Source organism: Mus caroli, unplaced genomic scaffold, assembly GCF_978045245.1.
Source record: "Mus caroli unplaced genomic scaffold, Mus_caroli_1 scaffold_5, whole genome shotgun sequence".
Taxonomy (NCBI): domain Eukaryota; kingdom Metazoa; phylum Chordata; class Mammalia; order Rodentia; family Muridae; genus Mus; species Mus caroli.
Window position 1 is genome coordinate 65,368,989 of NW_028227260.1, and position 22,562 is coordinate 65,391,550.

The 22,562-nt window shown below is 39.4% G+C and overlaps 1 protein-coding gene across 1 annotated transcript in view; it reads right to left on the reverse strand.

Moving 5' to 3' along the window:
- Chic1 (cysteine rich hydrophobic domain 1) overlaps positions 1 to 20,090 on the reverse strand; it is a 36,716-nt gene extending 16,626 nt beyond the window's left edge. The window contains exons 1-3 of the mRNA XM_021153826.3: positions 19,637 to 20,090; positions 9,832 to 9,886; positions 2,138 to 2,293 (exon numbers count right to left, since the gene is read on the reverse strand). Of these exons, the coding sequence (XP_021009485.1) occupies positions 2,138 to 2,293; positions 9,832 to 9,886; positions 19,637 to 19,941 (516 nt within the window). The 5' untranslated portion in view covers positions 19,942 to 20,090. The remainder of the gene's footprint in view (positions 1 to 2,137; positions 2,294 to 9,831; positions 9,887 to 19,636) is intronic.
- Between the last annotated feature and the right edge of the window lie 2,472 nt (positions 20,091 to 22,562).

Sequence of the window (22,562 nt, forward strand, 5' to 3'; positions counted from 1 at the left end):
ACTTTACTATCAACCTTTGGAATGAAGAGCATGGCAGCATACCAAGAGGAATGATATGTACAGCAATTAGATAACCTAGACAAAGGGAACAAAGTTCTGGAACTGACTCAAATACAAAATCGGAATAAACCCCAATACATCTGACTAAGCCAAGTCAAGAGAGGGCATGCAAATCAATCCCTTGCCAACACAGGAAATCCGTGGCTTTACTAGTACATTCTCCCAAACATATGAAAACCTTTCCTGAAATATGATAAAGAGAACAGAGCACTTCTTAGCTTTCTAAAGGGAAGGGAAATGGAGACTGACGGCTTACTGGCTATGGGGATTTTCCTTGGGGATAAATAAAAAAGGTCTGGAATTGTATACTGGCGATGGCCCCATGGCAGTGTAAGTGTATTTAACGCTATTAAGTCATAGACTTGAAAGTGGCTTCACAGGTAATTTTTGTATGTATTTCTACACAATAAGAGCCATTCTTGGTTTCTAAAGCAGCCATGAAGTAATGTATACTGTATGAATGCACAGTATACATTGTCCCAGGAGGAAACGAGAGGGAAAAATATATCACACTTGGTTGAGATTGAGAGCAGGGTCTGGGGAGAAATCCAAAGTCACTCTAAACGGTCTCAAACTTTTCTTTTAAAGGTGATGGACATTTTCTAAACTTACACTGTAGGAATGGTCACACAAGTACTATTTGTAAATATGCCAAAACTACATGATTCCTCCTTAAAAAAAAATCTCTCTCTCTCTCTCTCTCTCTCTCTCTCTGACCCCATCTTATCATCAGCCTGGGTAACTTAATAGGATCCTGTACTAAAGTAAAAACAAGGGTTAGGGCTATAGCTCAATGGCAGAGTACTTGCCTGCCATGTACATACAATACTCTAGGTTAAGAAAAAAAAGTCATGCTGGGAGTGGTGACACACGCCTTTAATCTTAGCACTTGGGAGGCAGAGGCAGGTGGATTTCTGAGTTCAAGGCCAGCCTGGTCTACAGAGTGAGTTCCAGGACAGTCAGGGCTACACAGAGAAACCCTTTTTCGAAAACAAAATAAAACAACACAACAACAAACCAAAGGAAAAAAGTCACAGGGTTGTCAAGTTTATTATCTGTCTTTTTGAAGTAATTATGAAAGAGCTTAAGAGAAAATGTAAGATAAAGTGAGTGTTTCTTAACAATATTTTCAACTTATAATACTTTATCTGATTTAGTGGACTAATTATTATTTACACGTTTAAACAAATTAGTAGGTACTAGGGAAAGAACGTTAGGTAAAAGTGGGTATTTTTCCTCATTGGATTTAATCATAATTTGTGTGTGTGCTAACATGCGTGTGGTTTATATGCACATGCATGTGCATGTGGCTCTATGTGCTTGTGGAGGCCAGAGGAAAAAGTCCTTCCTTATCTCCATCCTATTTCCTTGCAACAGAGTCAGTCTCCTGCTGATGGCCAGCAAGCCTCCGTGACCCTTCTGTTTTCACCCAGGCCTGGCTTTTGACATGAGTGCTGGGATTTAAGCACACATGCTTGTGCAGAGAGGGCTGTTAGCCATCTCTCCAGCCCCTTTCATCACATTTCTTTTTCATTACTGGGAACTGAATATCACTCTATCACTGATCCCAGCCTGTTAATCGTACTTTTCAAAGATGTCCTCCCACTGGGGAAAACAGACCTGAAATAAAAATGAAATTTTAAAGTAGACAAAATTGAGGCAGTGTCCTAAGTTCATGACACAACTAGAAAAGAATGTTACTACGACATGTTCAAGGGTAAGAGCTTTCTTCACCTTTGAGGATTGCTGGTCCTTCTGCTTGGCTTCTGCTGTAGCTCAGAATTATTTTAAGTCATCCTTTTGGGTTTTCCTTTTTTAAAAAAAGTAATCCATATATATTTGAATGTATAAATTAAATTACATTTATTGAAAATGGTGTAAACTCATATTAAGTAATAAAGTATTGATAAAGGCTAAACAAGTGACTTACTCTCTCTCTCCAGAATTTCTTTAGCATTAAAATAAAGACAGCAGTGTTCTGGGAGTTAAATAAATCATGGAAACAGTTCTAACACATAATGAGTGTTAATAAATGTCAGCTCTTTTTATTTTCATATAATAGGCTGGTTATACTTACTCTTTTGTTGAGACAAATAACGGGCCACAGGCTGCACCCCAGGGTACAGCAGCAGCAGAGACATCCACACAGCAGCCATTTCACATTGACAGGGAGAGCCTTTTTCAAGCATGAGTTCACACGGCCAATGCTGGTCTTAAATTCTTCTGGAGCCACCTAAAATAGGGGGACTCTCTTTAAGGATTTGTGAACAGCTCCCCACTACCTCTAATCCTAAGGAAAATGCCTTATCCCAAATATTTCAATGTCTCAATAAAGTCTCTCCATACAACTGTATCATATACTCTTGGAAGACTTAGCGAGTAAAGCAATACAATTTCATGGTTCGAGAACTTCGCATAATATTCTCAATGTTCTGAAATGACCAACAATAAACGGAAAGCAACAGGACTCATTGGAAAGGAAACCCATCAAACACTTTTGTTAGCAAACATTCTTGTTAAAGCAGTGGTGCTCACAATGTTCAGGCACCCTGACTCAAAGCTGGGCTTTGGTTAGAAGCCTAAGATAAGACTAAAACCCAAACAACTAGCCAGAGGAAATGCAATTCAAGCAGGCATTGACAATAATCCCCAATTACTTTGAAATAAACTCTCTTAATACCTTTTCTTTCTGGCAAATCTGTAATAGAAGAGTTAAACTTGCTATTGTTTGCATTAACAAAAAAGTAGTATCTGGTTTAAAGCTATCTCTCAGTGTTCAGCCCACATAAGACTCACTACTCTGAGTTTTGAAGGTTGAAAACCCTTCACACAAATTTTATATTTCTAGTTAATTACCTCTGCTCCTGAAGCAGTTGCTTGTGTTTCTCTATAAACCATGATAGAGTCCACTCAAAAGCACGAGTGTGACCCATGTGGGTTAAGATTTGCACCAAAAATTCTTCTTGCAACTTACATAATTCAAAGAAACACTGAAAATACTATGCTTTCAGTAAAATCATGTTTCTGGATTACCAAGATGATACCATGTCATTTAGAAAGAGCGGATGGAAAACTCATGTGAACAATTTCAGCATCTGGCTGTAAAAGTGAAACTTGTGATGGTGGTAAAAAGATAAATTGCAAGCCGGGCGTGGTGGCGCACGCCTTTAATCCCAGCATTTGGGAGGCAGAGGCAGGCGGATTTCTGAGTTCGAGGCCAGCCTGGTCTACAAAGTGAGTGCCAGGACAGCCAGGGCTACACAGAGAAACCCTGTCTCGAAAAACCAAAAAAAAAAAAAAAAAAAAAAAAAGATAAATTGCTGTAAAATGAAAGCTACACAATGATGTGTGACATCACAAATCTAAAAGCTTCACTCTTCACACAGGTGTGTGTTTTACTTTTAACAGGGATGTCTTAGAATTCACAAACATAGGTATTAATGGATGCTATAAAGATTCAGTTCAGCACTATAACCGTGAAAACATTACATAGATAAGCTTTTCTAGAATTGTTTATGGCACCTGTAAGTTAATTACTCCATGAACTGGATATTCTTGCTAACAATGACCAGTTTTGAAACTGTAGAACTTAAAATGTAGTTTATATAGGGAAAATGGGCTCCACTCTCCATCTACACTGCTAACAATGTGACATAGCGGCAGTCATTGGGTACCAGGAATTCCAATGAAGTAACATTTCTGGGGGTAAATATAAAAATAAATTGAGAGTGTATGCAATGGTGTCAGTGTTTGGAGGCTGATTATGGGATGGATCCCCGGATATGGCCATCTCTAGATGGTCCATCCTTTCGTCTCAGCTCCAAACTTTGTCTTTGTAACTCCTTCCATGGTTATATGCCTCAGTACAGGGGAATGCCAGAGCCAAGAAGGGGAGTGGGTGGGTAGGGGAAGGGGGGAGGGTATGGGGGACTTTTGGGATAGCATTGGAAATGTAAATGAAGAAAATACCTAAAAAATATATAATAATAAAAAATAAATTGAGAGACTCATGCTATAAAATTGAAATCAGAAAACATTTTAAAGCTAAATCAGGAAACTTGCTTCTACTTCATGCCATGTCTGGGAAAAACCACAGATAAAATCATTTAATTTTCTTAAAAAAGATTTACTTATGTAGTGTTCTGCCTGCATGTATGCCTGTAGGCCAGAAGAGAGCACCAGATCTCACTAAAAATGAGTCATCATATGGTTGCTGGGAATTGAATTTAGGACCTCTGGAAGAACAACTAGTGCTCTTAACTACTGAACCACCCCCAACCACCACCACCCTTTTTTTTTTTTTAATCAAGACAGAGTCTGTGCAGACTTAACTGTCCTGGAACTCTGTACACCAGTTTTGTCCTTGAATCAACAGAAATCTGCCTGCCTCAGCATTCCAACTGCTGGGATTAAACTGTGTATAGTACCAGCTAAAGCCAACTCATTTAATTTTTCTTAATTACAATTCCTAATATATAAGGTGAAATGGTATAGTTTTTGTTTTTAATTAATTTATTGTATTGTATTAATTAATATATTTTATGGGTGAGGGTTCTGCCTGCATGTATCCCTGCAGGCCAGAAGAGGGCATCAGGATCCCATTATATAGATGGCCATGAGCCACCACGTGGTTGCTGGGGCTTGAACTCAGGACCTCTTGGAGAGCAGCCAGTGCTCTTAACCATTAAGCCATCTTTCCTGCCCTGATATAGGCAATGGAAATCGAAGTTCTAATTTGGAAGGAATTTCTTATCTAGAATACTTTGGAAAAAAAGTCTGTAAGTCACATCTCAGATGTAGAGATAGAAAAGCGGTTGCCTGAGTTCTCTGATCAGGTGTGTGCATGGAGAGAGAGCCTCAGTTTTCTTACACATGGATTACAAATAAAGGATAATCTGCAGCGTGTTGAGGGAAACATCAATGATCTTCGGGTCTTGAGTTTCTCAGAGCTATTCCGTTTCCCTGCTTCCTTCCTCTCCCTTTTTTTCAGAACCAGGGCTAGAAGCCAGGGGCTAGCCCATGGTAAGCAAGTATCCTACCGGTTATTCCTCTTGCAGTCCTTTGCTGTTCTTTTAAAAAAACAAGGTGCCAAGTTACTATGTAAAGATTTATGTGTCCCAAACAGAAGCACTTAACTTCCTTTTCATTGCAGGGAATCACCAAGTAACAGTTAAAGATCGTTTCTATCTAGCAGGATTTTCTCAGCACAAGGCCTTCTACCTGAGCTAAGGCCTTGCAGAATCCCGGGAGGGGCCAGACTTCTCAGGCCCCTATTCTGTCCCAACTGTGTAACATTGGTTCCTTCTATGAACAGGCTATAATCTCTTTTCTTTTGTTAGAAAAAAAAATCTCGAGAATAAATGAGGTAACAACTATAAAACTACTTTAGGCACTCAGAAAATGCAGCTATTGTTCATATCTCCTGGTAAGACTGCAGGCAAAACAAGAGTATTAATTGCATTCTTTAAGCACTTAAGCACTGTTGGCTTAACAATGTGTATACTTTGAAAAAACAGGACCATTTACCTCACTGCCTGGGAGTGCTTATAGAACAGCATTTCCTACTATCTTATGCTTTATTCCTCTCCTCTAAAAAAAAAAAAATCTAGTGGATATAACTGTAGTCACTCTATGATGCAGGCAATTCTGGTTTTTTTCTTTTTAAAGAACAAAATTGATTTCATATTGTGACAATAAATTAAAAACACCGTCTCTCTCTCAGACGAATATAATTTTATTTCAGAACGGTTATTCCTCAAAGGCTTACTCAGTTTGTCACCTTAAGCTTGCCCCTACAGGCCTTTTGTGTTCTCGTGGAGGGGCCTGCACCAGCTAGCGCCATGGAAGCACATCTACCCCAGTTGTTTGGATGAGTGTAACTCTGGTGTCCTCCTCCTCCTCATCTAACCTGACTTCCAGCGCTTATGGTCAGCTACCACTCTGCAGTACGAGGAGATGATCTACAGTATTGCCTTTTTTGAGCTCAGCTTATTTAGAAAGTATCTGTTACACGTTATGTACTTATTTATCTATCTGTGTATGTGACTACATCGGACACCCTGCAGGAGTTAGTCACTGTATGGCTCTCAGGACCCAGCTCAGGCTGTCTGGCTTGTTGGCAAGAACCTTTTACCTACTGAGCCATCGTGCCAGCCTTGAAAGGACTTTTTAAAAAGTTTGTGATCATGACTGAAACTTTTATTTAAAAGCAACATGTAAGTACAGATGAGAAAATTAGAAGTAAAGACAGAAACAAATCTATCCAAAAGAACAAAACCGTGTATAAAGGTTCTTTAAAAAAAAAAGTTTCTTTCTAGCAGGGAAGAACAGTGTTAGTAGAAGGTTGAAGGAAGGGAAAGCTGGCTTTCAGTCTGAAGCGTGAATGAAAGCAATTATAATAGCACAATATATCCTATATGCGGTTGGTTACACGGTTCAGAAAAAGAAAATGAAAACACCAACACACCTCAAATTTGACACCTTTCCTTTTTCATCCCTCTGCATTTTAACAGATCCTCTCTTTACTACTGACAGACTAAAATTCAAAGGTTCACGTTACTACAAATGAGAAATCAAATTTTGAGTCATAAGAGAAGTATATTGAGAAAAAAAACTTTCACCAGAATCTTAAACAAGAAACTACAGTCTGCACTGACTTTAAAAAGATGCCAGGACTGGGTTTGGGAAATAAAAACTATATTTGAGTAACAGTATAAGTCATATGACAGACAGGGCACGAGAATCAACTAACTCTCAACTTAAAACGTGTTTGGTTAACTATAGACTCCCAGTTATTCCACTTGGACTCATTCGCTTCTATACAACGATTTCTAGTATTATGTTGGCTAGGAGCCTCTGACTTTCTAGCTGGACAGTAGGTTGTAAAGAAACAAATTTCATTCCTTTTGACTCTCTTGGAAATAAAAAGGAAAACAACATCAGGAAGGTGGGGGAAAGGTCATAATATTTTATAAGAGGATGCAGGAGACTCTGCAAACAGACAAAAAAGCAAAGCCCAGCAGGACTGGTGTGCCTCCCTCATTGTGAGGCACACAAGCCTATCAATCACTTGTCATATGGGGGGGGGGCAGTTTTTATGGCTCCCCATTCCTAACACTACACACTGCTTGCCCCATAATGCTCTTTGCTGCTTTCAAGCTGAGCACCAGACACTTTCATTTCCTTTGGAAAACTTAATGTGGGTCTTTCACTTTCTGGTCACCAGAATCTACCTGTGGGTGGATAAACACACTCATCTACACGATTTGTCCTATCATGATAGAACTCACTGGTCTGTACTCACAAGAATTAACACAAAAGAAGCAAAAATGGTTAATAGTGAGTTGTGGAGTTTCTGAAAGGGCCTTTTGGGTTTTCCTAATTCACTGCATTTTTGTTTACCTCAAACTAGCTACTTAAGACTACCTCACTCATGCCAAAAGACTGATTTTTTTTTTAAAATAAAGGGTAATTCTTTTCTGTTAGGTATTAGAGTGATCCATTTTAAGACAGTTTACACAAAGAGTCTTAAGGTGGTAATTAAGACCTTTTAATTTAATTTTTTCATATTTATGGAAGGCCTCCCCTTACTACAGAAATGGTTTAATAATCCACACTAATCTATACTAATGAAATAGTACCTACGGAAGAAAAAAGATTCTCATTAAGGAAATCAAACTTGTATTTAGGTTATAAACATGTAACTTGAAAAATCAGACCTTCAGGAAATAGAAATAAAGCCCAGCGGTACGGTACATGCTTAGTGTGAGCACAGCACTGGGCTTGATCCCCAACAACAAAACAGATACCGGATGCTCAGAATCAGTTTTAGTGCTTGTCTCATTGTCGACCACATTTTAAGAAAATATTGCACTATCATTTCTGCATTACCTAATACATGAGAAAATGCATATAGTACAAACCACACATACCTGAATGTATATGGACTATAAAACTAATCACCTAGCCAGGCGTGGTGGGGCACGTCTTTAATCCCAGCACTCGGGAGGCAGAGGCAGGCGGATTTCTGAGTTTGAGGCCAGCCTGGTCTACAAAGTGAGTTCCAGGACAGCCAGGGCTATACAGAGAAACCCTGTCTCGAAACGCCCCACCCACTCAAAACAAACAAATAAACAAACAACTAATCGCCTGAAGAGAATACATGTTTTAGCCAGGCATGGTGACTCATGCTTGTAATCAGAACAATTAGAGAGCTGAGGCAGGAGGACTGCCAAAAGTTTGAGACCAGCTTGCATTACAAAATGAGTTCGAGGCCAGCTTGGAGTACATAACAAAACTCTGTTTCCAAAAAAGAAAAGAGTGCAGATTTAAATGGAGGAAGAGGAGAAGGAGGAAGAGGAGGAGGGAGGGATATTGTCAAGAACAGCTTCCATCCAGATCATCTAGGTTGTATGAATGGTAATCAAAAACAGCTTACCATTCTTACAACTCCAATTTAAAAACATCCTAGTATCTTTTGTGTCAATGGAATTTTTAGTTGCAGAAAAGTTGGAAAGGAATGAAGAGGTGTGAAAAAATATTCGAAAGATTACTTCAGCACAAAAAATGACTAATTAAAAAGTGGCTAATGTGTATGCCTGGGTATTTGCTGACTGTTTAGCAGATATTCATTTTCTAAAGCTATAATTTTAAATACGTAAAAACAATTAAGTGAGTATTCAAGCTGCATATAATTCCCCAGTCAAAACATGCAGTAGCATTAATGAAAATAAATTCTCTATTGGAGATGTTTTTTGTTGTTATTGTTGTTATTTTTGTTTTTTCGAGACAGGGTTTCTCTGTATAGCCCTGGCTGTCCTGGAACTCACTTTGTACACCAGGCTGGCCTTGAACTCAGAAATCAGCCTGCTTCTGCCTCCCGAGTGCTGGGATTAAAGGCATGTGCCACCACTGCCCGGCTGTTTGTTTATATTTTGAGACAAGTTCTAACTATGTAACCCAGGCTAGTCTGGAACCCATGATCCTTTTGAATGCTAGTGCTGGGTTTACAGACCTATGCCATTGCAATAGCTCAATGTGATATTTTAATATACATATGCATGCCTAGTGAAATAATTACTATAGTCAAGCAAGTTAACATATCTCCTTACATAGTTATTTATCATTTCTTTTAGAGAACCTGAAATCTGTTCATTTGGTGAATTTTCAGCATATAATACAATATTATTTATAATCATCACACAGTACATTAACCTAGACTTATGTCTGAGTCCTGGGAAGTCTGAAATTTGAGCATGAATGCTTCTCTATACAACTGATTATAGGGAAGCCCAGAAACAGAAGGGTAGTTACTTATTGGTGTGAATCCAATTTTAGAAACTCAAGCTAAAAGGAAGAAAAACATTTAACCAAAAATATGATGCTTCTTATTTGTAAAAAATGATGCATACCATATAACACTTTTAAAAAATAATAGTGACTCAGTTAAAAAGATAGCTTTGGCAATGAAAGATTGGAAATTATCGATCTAAATGAAAACAATTACAGCTACCTGCACTGGGCAAAAAAGGCAACACTGGAAAAGCTGAGCAGGTAAATAAACAATGGCTGACATTAAGGAAGAACAGACGAAATAGCTGGCCAGAGGCTGGTAGTCATGGAAACACCATTTAGTCACTGCACACAGCTTCCAAGCAGGGAGGCCGCCTGTTATTTGGCTTCATTACCAGTGAGTCAAAGCATTTGTCATAACATTGAATAAACCATAACACAGTGCATTAGAATTGGAAAATTCAAAGCAAGCCCACTTACCTTCCCTGTCAGAACTGACGGAAATTCGGTATCAAACTTGTTGCTCAATCCAAACCTTAAAAACAAAGACAGAACAATATCTATTCTATTCGGCATATTTAACCCTTTCTCACAGTAAGCTATAAAACCCATGAGGTTTTCTTTTGGTCTTCAGACTCAAACAATTGTGTCCTGAATATTCACAACTTTATGATGTATGTGCCAGTTAAAACCAAACAATGGATTAAAAATGCATATGCAAGCCCTAAAAATAACATTACATTTTTAAAAATCCATTAAATCCAACAGATATGTTCTGAGCCGGGCGTGGTGGCACATGCCTTTAATCCCAGCACTTGGGAGGCAGAGGCAGGTGGATTTCTGAGTTCGAGGCCAGCCTGGTCTACAAAGTGAGTTCCAGGACAGCCAGGGATACACAGAGAAACCCTGTCTCAAACAAACAAACAAACAAACATACAGATATGTTCTGAATAAAACTTTACAGGCAGATCTCTGAGATCAAGGCCAGCCTGGTCTACAGAGTGAGTTCCTGGATGGCCAGCGTGACACAGAGAAACCCTGCCTTGAAAGACTAAAAACCAAAACCAAACAAACAAAAAAGCTGGGCTGTGATGGTGCGCTCGGTGTTTAATCCCAAGACTTGGGAGGCAGAGGCAGGTGGATCTCTTTGAGTTCGAGGCCAGCCTGGTCTACAGAAGGAGTTCTAGATCAGCCAGGGTTGCAGAGAAACCCTGTCTCAAACAACAAACCAACAAAAACCAAAACTAAACAAAAACTACAGAAAGTAAAACTATACTTCCTTTTTCTTTTCTTTTTTTTTGTTTTTGGTTTTGGTTTTGGTTTTTTTGAGACAGGGTTTCTCTGTATAGCCCTGGCTGTCCTGGAACTCACTTTATAGACCAGGCTGGCCTCAAACTCACAAATCCGCCTGCCTCTGCCCCCCAAGTGCTGGGAATAAAGGTGTGCGCAACCATGCCCAGCTCCTTTTCCATGTTTAATATACTTTTATATTTTAGAAGAGGATTCATTTTTATTTATATTAAAAAGAATAGTAACTATTATTAATTTGTAGTTTTCACTACTTCTTAAGTAAATGGGAACTTGACTTTAGGCAAATTATTTTAGTTAATTCATTTTTAAAATGTTTTTGAGTGCTAGGATTAAAAGCATGTGCTTTGAACATCTTTTTTCTTGGAGGCTGTTGAAGTAATATAGTTTGAAGTAATATAGTCACTTAGCATAGTGTGTAGCCTGGAAGCTTGGAGTTAATGGTGTCTTTCCCCTGCTACTGCTTTCCTTTCATGGCGTTCTCAGTGCTAGTTTACTTTGGTCTTTGCTTACCTATCATCACTGACGTAAGATTCTTACGTATTCTGATATGGAATTGTTTGACATTCACAAAGTGACCTCAGCTATTCCTACTCAATTAGCAGATGAGCAAAGGATGATAAAATTCCTTTTGACTTTATTACATATTATAGTGAACAAACACACTGGGTGAAAAAATCTTAGAGGTAGGTCATCTCTTTTCTCAGAACAGTGGGGCAAATGAAAAGTATTTAAAAAGATCTTTTAATTGTCTGAAGAATACCTGGTCACACTCATCAAAGTATAATTCCAAGGTTTACACACACACACAGACACACACACGAACAAAAGTGCTGGGATTAAAGGTGTACGTCACTCTTACCAGCTTATTTTTACTTCTTAAAAACCTCCTAAAAAAAAAAAAAGTAAAAGCTGGGCGTGATGGCACACGCCTTTAATCCCAGCACTTGGGAGGCAGAGGCAGGCAGATTTCTGAGTTTGAGGCCAGCCTGGTCTACAGAGTGAGTTCCAGGACAGCCAGGGCTACACAGAGAAACCCTGTCGTGTACTCATAAAAAACAAAACAAAACAAACAAACAAACCCTCTTTTATGACAAACATATAGATATCTGTGTCTGTGGAAGATGGGCTCTGAGCCAGACATTGGATATCAAAATCCCTGGATATTCAAGTCTCTTACGTTATTTTTTATTTAAATTTTTATATTTATTTGATTTTATTATATGTATATTTTGCCTGCATGTATGATGTGTGCCATGTGTATCCCTAATGACCTTGGAGGTCAGAGAAGTGGATCAGACCTCCTAGAGCTAGAGTTACTGATGGTCATGAGCATTCACTTGAGTACCGGGAGCTGGATGTGAACTTCATTCTGAATCCCTACTTTCTGAAATATAGGTAGTAAACTCTATAGTACTAGGGGAAAGTCCTCTGTAAGAGCAACAAGTGCTCTTAACTGCTGAGCCATCTCTGCAGCCCCTAGTTCCTTATATTAAAATGGCATAGTATTTGCATATAACCCATATACATCCTTCTGTATTCTTTAAATTATCCTAGTAATAGCTAAAACAGCTGCTATGCAAATCATTCCTATGTTGTGTTGTTTATAGAATAATGCTAAGAGAAAGTCTACGCCTGATCAATGTAGATGGTGATTTGTTTCAGATATTTTTGATCTGCAAATGGTTGGATTTGTGCAAAACCTGTAAGTATAGTGTGAACTGTTTATCTATACCATAACATATAAAGAAGATGGCAGAGTAGCACATGTCTATCATCCCAGGATTAGGCAAGAGATAGTGAGAGATAGTGAACCTGGGCTACATAGTGAGTTCAAGGTCGACCTGGACAATATATTAAGAATTCATCTTAAAAATCAAACAACAGGGGGTTGGAGAGATGGCTCAGTGGTTAAGAGCACTGACTGCTCTTCCAAAGGTCCTGAGTTCAAATCCCAGCAACCACGTGGTAGCTCACACCCATTTGTAATAAGATCTGATGCTCCCTTCTGGGGTGTCTGAAGACAGCTGCAGTGTATTTATATATAATATATAAATAAATCTTTAAAAAAAAAACAATCAACAAAGCACACTGAAAAGCAAACCAGACCTGTTACTCTCATAATTTTGGCTAACAAGGAATAGCTATCCTCTTCTCACTTACCAGGGATTTCTTTTTCTTTCTTTCTTTTTTCTTTTTTTTTTGGCTTTTCGAGACAGGGTTTCTCTGTGTATAGCCTTGGCTGTCCTGGAACTCACTCTGTAGACCAGGCTGGCCTCGAACTCAGAAATCCGCCTGCCTCTGCCTCCCGAGTGCTGGGATTAAAGGCATTCGCCACCACGCCCGGCTTTTTTCTTTCTTTCTTTCTTTCTTTCTTTCTTTCTTTCTTTCTTTCTTTCTTTCTTTTTTTTTTTTTGTTAACATTGAGCACATAAAAAGGGTGCTTACTTCAAATAACCTTAATTCTGAGGCTTTCACTTAGCTACAAATATAATATTAAAATAGCTGCTGGTGAATGAATACGTTTTCTCTGTTTCATACGCGAACTATGAAGTTAAGAACTACGGTTACACAGAAATTGCACAAATGCATCTATTCATTACTCTTAGCCACGATGCGGCAGTCTTCAGCATTAGACAAAGAGGCACTTGGGAACTATTCATAAAGTCATTTTATTGATGTTATTAAATATAGAGTCTATTATGTGTTTGAAGTTGACCAAGCTGGTGGTTGTCAAAGATTGAATTCTCTTTAAGTGTTTTCAATGCCTTTTAATTTCTTGAAACAATTCTTTGGATGATAGGAAATGGAGGCAAAGAAGGATTCATCCTATCCTGCCTCTCTATAACCCTGGCTTTCCATGCTTGTGAAGACTATTTTCAATCATTTAAATCTTGCATAAATGAATGTTCATGTGCTCAGGTTAGGAGTCAGTACATATAAAGTCTTGTAACAAGAACCACAATTTTGCTAGAAAACTATATACTTCATAATACTGATTCTAAACTACATGTAGTGAACTCTACTGTACTTAGGAAAAGGAAAATTATACCCTATAATACAGGGGTTTTTCAGTTTTGTTTTTAGATTCTACTTAGATTTCCTTAATCTTTCTTATCAGACTACACAATGGCTTAAAGCCTTGTAAAATAGTTACCTGACTGTTTTCAGTGTTGGGGACTGAGCTGGGGCCTTGCTCATACTAATCAGGGCCTCTCTCTGAGTCCATAAAGTTATCTATTAGTATGTCACTGTAGCCTCTCAATGACAGGTAACAAAATGGTAAGTCATTCTCTAATCCGAGAAGTGTCTCTAAATTTGTTTAGAAACCTGCTATTTGTAAATTTAACCATCTGTTTTGGTTCTATATCTAATGAGGCTTCCTAAAAAACAGTAATTCAGCAATTATCTCAACTAAATTCTCTATACAGGTACTCTAGCAAGGGCAGACATATGCACATTTTAAGTAATAAGTATGGTCATATTTAAAAACACAAGGGGAAAAAATCTGATCAGATGTATGTTTTCTGTATTTCAATACACCATGCCCCGATATTTATCCTAAAAAAGAAAAGTATAAGTCACAAAAACAGCATTTTTGAAACATTTCATACTTGCAAGTGACATTCATCATTTGGTTTCTATAGTATCAAACCCGTAGAGGTTAATTTAGTAATTTTTTTTTTTTTTTTAGACAGGGTCTCACTATATAGACCAGGCTGGACTCTAACAGCCTGTGCTATGATCAAAGGGATGCCCCACCACATCACAGTTTCACTTTTAGACTATCAGTATGTCACTGTAATCTTTCAATGATAGGTAACAAAAAGGTATGCCATTCTCTAATCTGAGAAGTGTCTCTAAATTTGTTTAGAAAGGTACTGTTTGTAAATTTAACCATCTGTTTTAGAGAGTGTAATTAATTTCATGTTAAAATTCATATTTTGTTAAAATAGCTAGAAAGCCAAAAACATGAAGATGATACAAGTAAACTGGAGTTCTCTGGCCCACAGGAAAGCTTAACAAAGCTTTATAGAGGGATGGTGATGTGAGGCTCCCTCCTCACTAGGATTCTGATAGCATCACAGCTATGTGAAGTCCTCTTCATAGCATGATTCAACAAACTAGCATTTGTTGAGGGCTTGTAATAAATCTGACAACAACAGACATAGGCTAGCACTAAAATGAACTAATATTCATTGAATGTACTTAAACAGGGACTATGATAGGCACTGAAGATTCATAGGGAATGAAAGATTGTTCTTGCTGTTGTAGCTTACAATTTAGTGATGGCAAAGAAGACTGACAGAAAATGGTGACATTTGGATAATTAAGGTAAGGGGAGGTGTGGATTGGAGGCACTAGCTTGAACAGACATAAGATAAAAAACAGCAGGCTGGGTTGGTGACATGGCTCAGTGGTTAAGAGCACTAACTGCTCTTCCAGAGGTCCTGAGTTCAATTCCCAGCAACTGCATGGTGGCTCACAACCATCTGTAATGGGGTTCGATGTCCTCTTCTGGTGTGTCTGAAGACAGCTACAGTGTACTCATAATAAATAAATAAATCTTCAAAAAAAGGATACAGCAGGTTATGATATGTAGCATCCAAGCAACAAAGGAAATAGAAGAAGATGACAGAGACAGGTTAGATCCAGTTTTGGATGCCATGTTCCAGAGCTTGGACTCTATCCTGACAATGAAGGAAAAACTAGACTAAGCTTAAGCAGGACAGCAGTTCATTTAGATCTGTACTTCTGGTATTTTAATCAAGCAACAGGCTGAAGGACAGATGTTAGCGTGACAAGGATAGAGATAAGACAACTAGTTAGGGTAGAAAAAGAGGCCTGAATCGGAGAAGTGGCACTCGAGAGGAAAACAAGCAAATCTAAGTCCTATATCAATCATTTTTTGATGCTTCACTTTGGCAAACATGAGAAGAAAAGGGAGGTAATAAGAGATACACTCAAAGCCGGGCGTGGTGGCGCACGCCTTTAATCCCAGCACTCGGGAGGCAGAGGCAGGCGGATTTCTGAGTTCGAGGCCAGCCTGGTCTACAAAGTGAGTTCCAGGACAGCCAAGGCTACACAGAGAAACCCTGTCTCGAAAAACCAAAAAAAAAAAAAAAAAAAAAAGAGATACACTCAACTGAAATGGAGAATAAAGAACAAAAAGGCACATGAGAGTGAAGTAGTCCAGGTAAAAGCCTCAATAGTGTCTGGTACAGTGATACACATCTGGAAACACTGGATTACTAGATCACAAGAAGCAAGAAGAGACCATTTAAGATGTGTAGACAGTAAAAGTAGAGGGCTAAGCACAAAATCCTGAAGACCACTGGTATTTAAGAAGCAAGAAAGGAAGAAGACTGTGAATGAAAAATATACACTGGGCAAGCACTCTATTATAAAACTATACACACTACCAATGTCTGATCATAGTGATCTCGATTGGGGCCAGATTCTTCACAGTTAAGGTGGCAGAACCCAGCCGAGAGGAAGTAACTATGGCATATGTATGTACTTTAAAGAAATTTGGTGAAGAGAGATTAGATAGCAGCTAAAAGGGATGTGGGTATCAGAAGGTTTTTGTCATAGAAGGATTGAATATAGTTACAGGACAATCTAGACTAGATTCTAAGGAGAATCAAAGTGAGGCACTATTGGAGCCAGGGGCTAACACGGAACAAAGACCTTGGGTGGAGGCTAGAAGAGAAGGGTATGAAAAGCAGAAGAGAAGAGATTAGTTTTAGGTAAGGAACTCCTTGAATTGCAATGTTGGGAAAACTCAGATCTAATAAAGAGCCAATGCAGATTTGTAGCTGTACATGACACGATTAAATGGAATTTTAAGAAAATTAGTTTGGCACAAGCATACACAATGAAGCGGGGTGAGGCAGCAGACTATGCCTATAATTCAAGAAGGGGATGGCAACTCAAGCAAGAGTATTGCCAAATAGGAATAGAGAAAATGAAAAATCTTAACAAATTTCCAAATATATGATGATACAATTCTGGGAAAACTGGACATAGGGCAATTCAAGGAGAAGAGTCAAAATGACTCAAAGATTTCAAATATTACCCTGGGAGAGTAGCATTTTGGTGTTACCACTATAAATGTGGCAACTAGAAATACAACCCATTGGGGGGGGGGATGTCAGGAATGTCAGCCGGGCGTGGGGGCGCACGCCTTTAATCCCAGCACTCGGGCGGCAGGGGCAGGTGGATTTCTGAGTTAGAGGCCAGCCTGGTCTACAAAGTGAGTTCCAGGACAGCCAGGGCTACACAGAGAAACCCTGTCTCAAAAACAAAACAAAATAAAACAAACAAAAAAAAATGTTGAGTGTAAGATACACTGAGTTACAATCAGGTTAAACATATTATCTTAAATATTTATCTCCTAATCATGGTAAAAAGGTACAAAATACTTCCCTCTTTAAAAAAAAATCCAGTTGATGGCGACACCTCAATTTTTAAACGTTGAATAGAAGCAAATCTTCTATAGATGAAGACTGAACAGAGGATAGAAAAAGGCCAGTATACAGGAGGAGAAGAAATAGTTCACTCACATTGGTACAGGGCCAGGGTTGTAGCTCAGAGATACAGCACTTGCCTGGATGCACAATGCTGTAGTTTGAGTTTCATCACCACAAAACCAAAGAAAACCAATATAACATATAGTTTAGGGTAATCAACACATGCCTATGCCAGAAAAAAAATGGAACAAAAATTGGTATTTTAGATGTATTAGTTTAAGATTATTTGTTAAGGATTTTGCTTCATTTGACAGATGGGATGTTCTGTTATTATAGTTCAAGTTTCTGATACCCAACAAACATTTTATTAACAACAGGGTCTCACTCTGTTTCCCATGCTGGCCTGGAACTCATGTGTTCCAGGTTGGCCTTGAACTCATGACACTCTCCCTGTTTTAATCTACCAAATGATGGTATCACAGGCTTCACCATGTCTGGCTTCTAAACATTTAATCTTCTTCTTAAAATGTTAGATATTTAGCATTAAATGTTCTTCCTAAATGAGAAAATGTGTACAATAAAGCTAAACAATGTACAACTAACTCCAGAATCTTAAAACTCTCTCTCTGTGTGTGTGTGTGTGTGTGTGTGTGTGTGGTGATAGCAGAAAATTATACCTATAAGAGGCTAGCCACAGCAAACCTCACTGCTCTGTTTTAAATGGGAAAAAGGAAACTGATTGTATAGAGAATAAAATGGAGCCACAAGGAAGTTTTAGAGAACTTAAATTATGCTTCCTTGCTATGTAATCATTGCTTGAATTGTAGAAAATAATGGGGGGAGTTGGAAGATAAAATTATGGGTCAGGATAGAACATACCTTTTCTCTGTCTAGTCATGGAAAATTCTCTGCATAAAAGAAGTCTGGAAAATGCGACAGCAAGTGTGGTGGGCATGATGGTATTTTAGAGTTTCATGGAATGAAAAAGAAGAGAACAGAACAAAAAGGGAAGACTGGATACCAGAATCATAATTAGTTTGAATAATGGTCTCCCTAGTGACAAAAGGAATGCAAGGAAAACGCTGCAGGAAGTTGGCACCTGAACATTACAGGTTATCTGCAAAACTCTTGGACTAAGATTGTCTTCAAATTACCTAATAAAAAACAAGGCCCAAAAGTCACCTCCAAAGCCTTCCACAATTGACAAACATTTGGTAATACACACATTCAATGATTTAAAAGGTGTATTACAGTCAAAATAGTTAACATGTTAAAAATTAAAAGAAAACGTACACAATGATTTCGTACTAGCACTCAATTGAGTCAAAGGGACTATGTGAGCCATGATAAAAATTAAAGATAGTGTGACTTGATAGGAAGGAGCAAATGTAGTTTGAAAATGCAGTAAAAGACACCACAGTCAAGAGCATGAACACGACACCATATTCAAAATCTCAAGTATGTGCAATCCAAGCAATAAAAATGAGGAAGCACTCTTCAAAGCCCAGTGATCAATTTTTTTTCTTACTGTGCAACAAAGATGATAAGAAGTCCTTGCACACTTTATTTTCTTAAATATGATATAGGATTCAATGTAAAAGAAGCCATCTGGGTTGAGTTTTAAAGAAATTAAACTCAATTAATTAAGGGCTATTTCTATATACTTAATATACTTAATATTTGTATATTTAATGTCTGGACATACACGATTCCCTGTAGACATCTTAGATTATTTCAGAGCCAAAGGGAGTTAGAAACCATGCACTCAGAACCCTTCATTTTGGAGATGAGGAACCCAAGGCCTGGAAGTAAGAATCAACTGACCAAGGTCACAGTGCCAGTAAGAAGGGAAACTTAGATTTAGCAACCAAGATCTCTCACTCTGTATCCATTGCTCTTTCTACTTTGCGTAGGTTCCTATTAATCGGAAACTCTAAGGATGTGATATTAAAGGAACGTCAGAGTAGTGCGTTCAACAGAGAAAGGATGACGATATTCATTCATTAGGTAGGAAGAATGGATGGACAAATTATGTGGGTGGATGAATACTTATATTATTCACAAAATGCATCACATTTTTTTGTTTTGTTTTGTTTTTGAAGAACCCAAACCTAGATCTTGTCACCTGCCACAGCAGTCGCCGTTTTCCACTAGCCATCAATCTTGGCAGCAGAGAAGCCTATTACATCCTGCAGTTTAGAGACTATTCACTTGCCAGCGCACGAACGAGCAGATTGCCCCTACTCTAGTCTCTCTGGCTCCCTACCCTGCAACTCCATGTCCTACGCTCACTCTTTCCTCAGGATCGATGCAGCGTTATCCCCCACCCCCTTCTTTTATACGACACCTATTCAACCTGCGGTTTTGCCATTTTGACCAGGTGCCCTTTGCTAAGAGTACGCTTTAGTCAGCCCTCCCCCCACTCCACAGGCCCCTCAATGCCCTTCTCATTCGGTTTCTCGTCAAATCTCAGCCTCTGCAAGCCCCCGACCCCAATCGCTTACACAGTGATGTGGCCGGCGCCGCGCACCAACACAGGGTCTGGGGCATATCTCCGCAGATGCTCCTCGCTCACTACCCGAGGCGGGGGCGGCACCTCCTCCTCCTCTTCTTCCTCGTCCTCCTCCTCTTCATCCTCCTCTTCTTCCTCCTCCTCATCTTCCTCGTCCTCATCGGGCCCAGATACGGACGACGACGACGACGACGATGGAGACGACGACGGAGACGACGACGATGTTGCTGCCTCTTCTTCTTCCTCCAATTCCGAGATGGTGTCGAACTCCGCCATGTTGGGCAGCAGGATGCTCATCACGTGACCGCGCGATCGCCGCCACTCTCCCGGAGAAGAGTTTGAACCTGCGGAGCTGCTGGGAGAGGAGGGGGAACGGACTGAAGAGAAAGAGGAGGGGGCGGGGAAAGCGCTTGAGGAGACGCGCCTGCGTGTTGGGTAGATGGCGCGGGGGTTGGAGGCGGGGGCATGAGGGACCAGGGAGTAAATTCGGTGTACGCTTGCGCGCCTCCAAGGGGAGGGGGCCGGTAGAGGTGAACTCCAGGGAATTCTCGAGGTCCGGTCTGCGGGTGCTGATCTTCATACTGCGTTTCGGACGTCAGTCTCATGTACACAGGGGACATACGTTCTCGTTTTAGTGTCTGTTAATTAATGCGGGATATATTTGCCTCTATGCAGACAGTTGAGGGAAAGCAATTTCTATAAAAGCGAGTTTAGGACATTGCCCAAAATATCTCAAGGTACGCATATGTCATTCCCTTACGCAGAGATTGTTCAATTCTGAGAAAAGGGTAAACATTTTTCAAAGGAGGAAACTTTCTATTAATTTCTTATGTTGAATGGTACTTTGCGGACTTGCTAAGTAAGCATCACAGACTGTGCTAAGTGCTCTGTGTACTTAACTCATTTAATCTCCCCACAACCCTATGAGGGGTGTATCACATTGAGTCTCATATCACACAAGGGCAATCTATATACAAAGAGAATAAATAATTTGTCCAAAGACATGGAACTAATAAATGACAATGAGGTTTTCTTTTAGGGAGTGGTGGTTGAGACAGGGTTTCTCTGTATAGCCCATGTCTGTCCTGGAACTCACTCTGTAGACCAGGCTGGACTTGAACTCAGAAATCCTCCTGCCTCTGCCTGGGATTAAAGGCGCGCGTCACCACGTCCGGTGACAATGAGCTTTTAAATCCAGAGTCTCGTCTGACTCCCAAAGCTCTGTTCTTTTAGCCAAACAGCCATGGTGCCTAAAGTTGATTGAAAAGAATGGGCGAAGTGGTGCATTTTGGTTGGTTCTTATAAATAAGGATACACAGGTTTGCAATGGGTGTTTTGAAGCTGGCATAGTGGCACATACCTCTGAACCCAGCACTTGGGAGGCAGAAGCAGGAGAATCTTTTGAGCCTAGCTTACAGAGCTCATTCTAGGACAGCTAGGGTTACAAAGAGAAAAAGAGAAACCCTTCTGGGGAGGGAGAGAGAGAGAGAGAGAGAGAGAGAGAGAGAGAGAGAGAGAGAGAGAGAGAGACTGGGGTTGGAGAAGAGGAGCTGTAGAGTGTGCAGCAGACGGTATGCCAGTTTAGAGACACATTAATTAACATCACCCATTCTATAGACTCCAAGCTGTATTCTTTCAAATACCATAGCTCATGTAATTCAAACACTCTTGTGAGGTAGGCATCTTTATATGTCTTTTATAGATGAAGAACTGATGGGCTGGAGAGATGACTCATCAGAAACACTGGCTTTTCCAGAGGGCCTGGTTCAATTCCCAGCACCCACATGCCTGCTCACAAGTGTCTGTAACTCCAGTTTCTCCAGGGATCTGATACCCTTACATAGGCATACCTGTAGACAAAACACCGATGTACAGATATACATGAAGTTAAAAAAAATCATTAAAAAAAGAGGAAGAGTTGAATATCAGAAAATTTAAACAATTGGCTATTTTGGAATTGAAAAGTAAGCTGTAACATTTTCTATAAAGAACAAATGTAGCATTTTGTTGTATAAAGAGCTTTTCTTTAGCTAGAGATTAGGATAAAAGATAGAACCTTAAAATATTCCATAATAATTGTTGGCTTTCCTGGTACTTTGAAACATATATCAACAGCAAGAGTGAATGACCTTAGACCCAAGGAGGAAAATATTCCCCAAATATCTTATGTATAAAGAAAGAGTTCAGTATATCAATATTTAGAGGGAATAGTAGTATTTGGCTAATTACTGCCTTTTTTTAATGCTTAATTACTAGCTTCTGCTTTTATCACTCAAAATTAGTCTAGGAAGGAATTTTTGACAGAAAGGGAAAGGAGTAAGATATGGACTTTGTGATGAATGCAAAAAGTCATTGGAACTATTGTAAAAGTAGGAGATAGTGGCTAGGAGAGATGAAAGGAAGATGGAAAAGAGGGAGAGGGGAAATGCTACTATATGCTGCAAAGTAGAGAGTCCCGAAATGTAGTTCAGTTGGTAGAGTGCTTGCTTATCACGTAGGAAATCCTTAGTTCTAATCTCCAGCACAGCATAAACTGGGAATGGTGGTGCACATTTGTAATCCCAGAAGCAGGGAGGAGGAGGCAGGAAGATCAGAAGTTCAAGTTGATCCTTGGCTATATAGTAAGCAGGTCAGTGTGGGACACTGAGACACTATCTCAAACAAAGTAAAACAAACTAAATAATTTGGAAAGAGGCCGCTGACATTTAGTCAGAAGTCAAAAGGACAAAGTAGCTTAGAGGCGTGCTACACTTGGCCAAGTGTGCAAGCACAGTCAGATCAGCTCATCTGTTTCCCTGCATGTACACTGTGCTGAAGAAGCATATGTGGTTACAAAGGTAATCAGTTGCACTGAACGGCAGGAGGAGTCTTAGATTGGGAAAGCACAGAAAAACACGTTTTGTGTATCCACTGTCAGT